This window comes from Sprattus sprattus, assembly GCF_963457725.1.
Source record: "Sprattus sprattus genome assembly, chromosome: 1".
In the NCBI taxonomy this organism is placed as follows: domain Eukaryota; kingdom Metazoa; phylum Chordata; class Actinopteri; order Clupeiformes; family Clupeidae; genus Sprattus; species Sprattus sprattus.
Genome location: NC_137920.1, coordinates 25,736,819 through 25,743,598, shown reverse-complemented (window position 1 = coordinate 25,743,598; position 6,780 = coordinate 25,736,819). Strand labels below are relative to the sequence as shown.

The following is a 6,780-nucleotide window of genomic DNA, read 5'->3' as shown; positions in this document are numbered from 1 at the left end:
AGACAGACAGACACATAGACACACAGACACATGAAAACACATGCACACAGATAAACACACGGACAGACAGACAGACAGACAGACAGACTAGTAATGACTTTAAAAAAAAAAACTGATTAGCCGACCTTTACACAGACCGAGTTTAAAAATGGCGGAGTGCTTTTCTGTCTCAGGGAAACTCATTATACGTTTCCTGAGGTGGCTTCCGTGCTTATCACTCTCGAGAGCATGTACTCTTTCCTGTGCTCTATCGTAACAATAACTGCCACATCAGCCTCCCCACCCCCCCATCTTGACTCAACACTAGAGAGCTCTCCGGTTATGCATGACTGGTCGCTTGTTTAAAGCAGAGAGCTGTAAGGAGGGTGTTTTTTTTTGTCTAAACCTAACAAAATTACAAGGTAACTAAACCTTACTTTATAACAATAATAGTAATTACAAATAATAATAATAATAATAATAATAATTGTATAAATATGCCATTTATGAAGTATTGAAGTATATATATGCTAACAGTGTGTTAACACATATAATTATCAACAACTAGCAGGTTAACAGCTCATACAGCTAGTGAGAACAACAGGTGTAGTTATTAGTTCTTCACATGGACATATGACAATTCTAGGATGTTAATTTAAAAAGAAATGCAACAAAAAACCTGCATAATATGCCCTTCATAATGTGAGGTGTGTGACAGATTACTTGTCTCATTTAAATCTATTTTCTGTGCTACCTTAACTTCCTAAAGCAACACATCTGCCCCTTTTTGAGGTTTGTTCTATTGGTAACTTGATCTGGTATGATCTTCCAGCTCATTTTGACAGCATATGATCATGTGAACAACAGATTGGCCTGTCATCCCCACTAGCCATCCAGGCTGTGCACTAAGTAGCCCCACTAGCCATCCAGGCTGTGCACTAAGTAGCCCCACTAGCCATCCAGGCTGTGCACTAAGTAGCCCTACTAGCCATCCAGGCTGTGCACTAAGTAGCCCCACTAGCCATCCAGGCTGTGCACTAAGTAGCCCCACTAAGCATTTGTCAGTGCCAGCAGGACTGTTGGTGTTGTTTGCAAGGTTTCTGCCTGCTTTTTAACCTGTTAACTCACTAGTTTTAGCCCAAAACTCCTCAGAACTACTTTAACAGCTCCAGTTCATTGCTAATATTCAATAACGTTTATTGCTGACAAGTAAACAAAACACACCTTATTCATGGCGTCTCTCCAAATTTGAAAGTTGTAACTAAAACATTACGTGTCCAAGTGGTCTTGGTCGGGATTTACATAAAGGTAAATGCAAACAAAGTTCACACTAGCCTCATGTCTGTGGCACACAATAGAGGTATTGTTGGTTTGTTTGTTTGTTGACATGGACACCTGCCCCGGTGATGACTGGAATCGCTGATAGTTTGACCAAATATTGTGTTTTGTTAAAAAAAAACATAATTTCCTTATTTTGAAATATTAAATATTAATGCTGTGCATGTTAGGTGTTTATCTCTTTCCTCCAGCACTCATTATGACGGAGGTTAAAGAAAACAAAAACATATACACCAGACACGGAGTAAAACTACAGCATTGTCCAGCTGAACGTCATTCATTCATTCCTCAGGTTGTACCCAACGGCTACACCACATGGTGCCCAAAGCTTCATGTCAAGCACACATGCAAATTAACTCACAAGCTGGACAACACACATTCATTTGCATTGGCTGAGGAGTGGGGGAAAATGGCCTCCGCTCAAACTCTTAATAGCAACATCAGCTAACATAATAGTCCTTAAAGGTAGAGTTGGCGATTCTGGCAAAAAGCTGTTCATGTTTGAGCTAAACAGTCAATCAATTCACTCCTCTCCCAACCGTGTTTCCAAAGCAACATGCCGATTGGCTGGAATTGTCTTTTTCTCAGTCCGAGCCACTATGTGCGTTTCCCACTTACTGGGCCAAGACGGTGTACCAACACCAGAGTGTATTTGAGCACAAACACTAATGGGCGGCAAGAGAACCGCGAGGAGTAATGTGAGGAGTAATTTGAAAAAAAGTGTACAGAATTAGAATTGCGGACCTCATCTTACACTATCCTGAGGTTTTACAGGAACCTTGCAAAATCACTTAAAGCACCAATTATTCTCAAGTGTGTCTGAGTCACGGTGTAAAGAACTCCAAGTAGGCCTGAAATAATAGCAATAAAGTAGTTTAGTTTAATCAAGATTATATTAGGTGAGTCACTGACCACCAATCATGAAGCTGGTTGTTGACGGTACAACTTGTTCAACAGAACTAGTTGTTATATATGAAATGGCATCAGGCAGCATCCTTGCATCTTGAGAGTGCACCCCACTGACAAGCAAAACTAACACAGGTGATGTCTATACACAATGCTATGCGTCAAGTCACTTTAGGTGACGTAAGATTTGGTTTCTAGTTAAACTTGTTGGGCTAGAAATTGAAAAGTTAAGATACCTCTTTCGCAATATGCTATGGGATTGAATGACACCTGGCTGCCATCTTGTCCTTCAGAGAGAAGAGGCGAACTCACCCTGTAATACCTGAAGAAGTCCTTCTCTGTGAGTTTCCTTATGAGGGGGTAGAGCTTGAAGTTGTTGAAGGCATCGATGCTCTCGATGTCGCAGAAGCAGTCATCCAGAACGCCAGTCAACTGAATGAGTTTGGGACAGAGGAATAATGAGGTGTTACATTTAAAAAGCTCTTCAAAATTAGTTCTACAAACTAATCTTAGCGACAGGACTTTGGTAAAAAAAAAAATGCTTTACAAATATACACCTTCAAACGATAAACTATGAAAGTATCAATATACTGTGATCTACTCCATCACAAAAGAGAGAGAGAGACATAGGGCTAATAAATAAAACACAGGTTATATAACTATTGACCTGGTCCACAACAGGCCACCTGGCAACTAGTTGACATCCCATATGGTGCAGAAACCCCTGTGCTAGGCAAAGCCTCTGTGTTTTACAGATCAAGTGAAGCTGACAAAAGAATAGAATAAAAAAAAGCAATACATTTCCACTGACATCCAAAACTCTTCCTATTGCTCGAATTTTGCTAACAGGTATCTGTGAAATGTTTGAAGTTAAATTGGAAAACAATGGTTACTTAATAAATTAGGAAAAGTATGAATGCACTGTCAAGCCTTAGCGTTGCGTGTTCTTCAGATTTGCATTAGACATGACCAGCTGCTGGGCAGAATAGGCTACCTGTCTGACATGTGAGACCAGACAACAGCATACATTATTCAATCCTTAATCAATGCAACAGGTCAGGTAAAATAACTAAATAAGTAAACACATATCTAAGTTAAGAGTTATTCTTCGAGTCCCTTTTGGCCAAAGACGGCTCCTGGGACTTTATGGTGTACAGTACGTTTTCAGGTATGTCATATGGGCTGTTAAAATAAAAATAAAAAAAGTCTGAATAGTGTCATTTTAAATCAAACACAAATCTAAAAATAAATAATATAACCACACAACAGCCCAGCCTGAGATCTACAGACAGATAACGCATTATTATGAACAATTTACAATTCGTTCTGGGAGGCTTCGGTTTTTAAATGACACATCACCGCTACAAAGCAAGAGGAGCTCGTGCTACCGTTATGAAACGAACCTTAGCATGCAGTAATCCAAAATAAAGGATGTACAGTAACGTTGTAGTCCATGAGCTACAGATATTTCCGGGCATGTCGTAAATACGGAACTTTTGCCGCTTCTGACTTCAGTTCGTTAGTTTAGAAAGTCTGTTGCCAGTTTCTCTCAGTCCCCATGAAAACCAAACTCACAAAACACAGACTTGCGTCTCGCTATACTTGCAGCTGATGCCTTGCATTGCGAAGCCAGTGAGGGGCTTTAAGGCATGGGTGAGGACGTGCCAGAGGTAAACGGTCTACGAGGATGAGCTGTCACTTTGGGGCCACTTGCTTTTTCCTCGTGCCCATTCTGTCCCTACAGGCGCCGCCTCCAAAACAAAGATGCACGTTTGTAATCATCCTGCCAGTTCTGATCCCGCCCCCGATCTCCGTGACTTGTAGTTTTTGTTCTAGTGTAATGGCCAAGCCCGTTTCAGTTCAGTGTACAGGACTACACACGCCGTGGTCATGGGTAATAATACGATATCCCCTTGGTCCAATCAGGCTAGACCACGATTTACAACTACAAGGGGTGCAATGTTAAGATGTTTCGCATTTGAGATCGATAAAACAAGCAAGTCTATTGAGAGAAAATATTAAAATAACCAATTTTAGGTGACATTAGGCTACATAAAACAGTTACATCTGACATGGTTTAAGATACTCTATCAAAAGAGTAGCAGTTGTCTTCTTCCGGTCATCAAATAGCCTACATTTGGCTATCAATTTAAAGTGTTAAAACTCCTTGTGGTGTAACACTCAATGAACTAGAAACGAATTTAAACATCTGGTGTAAATATTCAGGTAAAAGTTAAGCGGTATGCTCTACGTGTCGTTCTAAAGTTTAGTGTGACAGGCCAAGAGATAGATTATGCACGTAGCTGGTGATTTTTATCCATGAAAAAGTACACGTTAGTTTTAAGAATGGCAGTGGATTCTGCTGAAATAGCGCAAAGCTGTTATCCTACATCCGACAGTGACTAAAGAGATTTTGTTTCATAAGAACGCACATCATTACAACTAAACTAAGCTACCTGCCTATGAACAGAGCCCGTCAAAGTCAATCAGGAATGTAGACCATGAAAATTACGTCAAATGAAGGTGACAGTGGAAAATGCGAGAAGACTGTGGCTAGCTAGCAAGCCACCCATCCTACTGGCTTCAACAACCTCTAATATCAAAACATCTGACATATTCTGTTTAAGTATAGACTACACATACAGACACGGGTTCTGTGTCTGCCACAGAGCATCACTTACGTGGCAAAAACAGCTTTGCTCTTCGTTGTCGGATGCACTTTTCTCGGAATGATGGTTCTGTGGCGTGTTGCTTATAATGTTGTAGTGAAACCACCCCACAACAAAATCTCCAAGGAGTAGCCACAGTAAAACAACCAGTCCTGCGTTCCAAACTGTGACTTTTAACATTACTGATGCACAGAAAGCGTGTATCCGTCACGTTAAATATAAATACAAATGACAAACTGAACCACAGTCTTCTAACTAATGGTTTCACTCACGTTAGCTAGCTATACCCGGCTAGCCAGTGCTAAAGACAAGAACTCTTACGTCTTTACAGTTGCTAGGGCTAAACTACTCTGTTGAATTCCGTCATTTAAATTCTGGTGTTCGGAAATATGTATCTGTTTCCTAATTAAAATACTAATATGCCTGAAAACATTAACGATAGTTGTACGGTCTTGCTTCCAGGGTTATATCATTCACACAAATGTACGCAAGTCTATCAACATCCGCACAGTCCATGTTACGGCAAGCGCAGAGTTATTTGTTCGCGTGACCACCAATGTGACAAATGGTGTACTATAGCTCCCTCCACTGTTCTTAAGTTAATATTGCACAATGTATGTTGTGTCGCAGAATTTAATCACAACCTTTTTACTGAAACATGCCTTTTCTGCTTTTAGTCCAGGCAAAATAGCGTTTTACGACAGACTAATTGTAAAATATTTTTTTTCCCAGCATAGATCATTTCTATGAGGCGTCCGGAACAACATAGCCTACTAAAAGTCCTAAGAAATCCTAGTTGAGGAAATATGTTTAATTCTCATCAATCTGAGATGTGTGCTAATAATGCATGGTAAATATACACCTCAAAAATGTATTTTTTCCCCTTTACTCCCATCAAAATGAAACTTCACACAATGCAAGTACCCATGAAAAGTAAACTTTTTTGAATTACAAGTTTCTTTTGAAATGAATTTCGATATGCACATGAGCTCCACACTTATTGAAAAGGTCCAAAGGCAGAGACACCATTCATATGTTTGACAAATAAATTGGCCCAATCTTCATTCAATCATCCTACTGCCAATGGGATATGGCAATGTTGCTTTTAGACTGGCCTCTAACCTGAAAACTGCCTGGCTTGGTAGTACCTGCCAGGGGTAGGGTGTTTCTGCCTATGCAATCAGGACATATTCAATAAGTGTGACGCTCATGTGCATATTAAAATGTATTTCAAAAGAAACTTTTAATACAAAATAAGTTACGTTTTATGCATACTTGCACTATGTAAAGTTGTATTGTGGTAGGAGTAAAGGAAAAAAATTACATTTTTGAAATTAAGCCTATTTGGGTGTATTTTGGGCAAATATATAGTGTATAGCTCATTTGCATATTCAAATTAATTTTCAAAGAAACTTGTAATATGTTACTTTTCATAGGTACTTTCATTGTGTAAAGTTTTATTTTGATAGGAGAAAAAAAAAACTATTTAGTGTTTCTGCTTTAATCTAGGACTACAAGTTTTCTGCACGTTATTAGAGTACTGAACGACAAATCTACAAACGCCTTGCATAAGTGTATGTGCCGATCTCCAATTTGGCGTATAATGTAATGTTCTCTTGCTTTCAAATTAAAAATAGCATACAAGATCACAAAGATCACTCTTCCATTCTTACAAAATCACAAAAACAACAGTGACAGGGAAATATTGTTGAACCAACTTTAAGTGAAGATGACATTATGAACACTTCAAAATGGGCTACCTTAATACATTTTCCCTTCAACATTTAATTCCGGAACACAGTCCTGCTTAAGTTATATGCATTGGAAGGATCAGAGTCAGTTTTGTAATACTCAGTGATTAGACTGCCAGCCTCTGAAGTGGGCTGTG

General features: G+C 39.3%; 1 protein-coding gene across 1 annotated transcript in view; it reads right to left on the bottom strand.

Moving 5' to 3' along the window:
- The window catches only part of ero1b (endoplasmic reticulum oxidoreductase 1 beta), a 21,321-nt gene extending 15,926 nt beyond the window's left edge, over positions 1-5,395 (bottom strand). Inside the window, exons 1-2 of the mRNA XM_080840388.1 lie at positions 4,905-5,395; positions 2,536-2,655 (exon numbers count right to left, since the gene is read on the bottom strand). Coding sequence (XP_080696514.1) covers positions 2,536-2,655; positions 4,905-5,072 — 288 coding nt within the window. The 5' untranslated portion in view covers positions 5,073-5,395. The remainder of the gene's footprint in view (positions 1-2,535; positions 2,656-4,904) is intronic.
- Between the last annotated feature and the right edge of the window lie 1,385 nt (positions 5,396-6,780).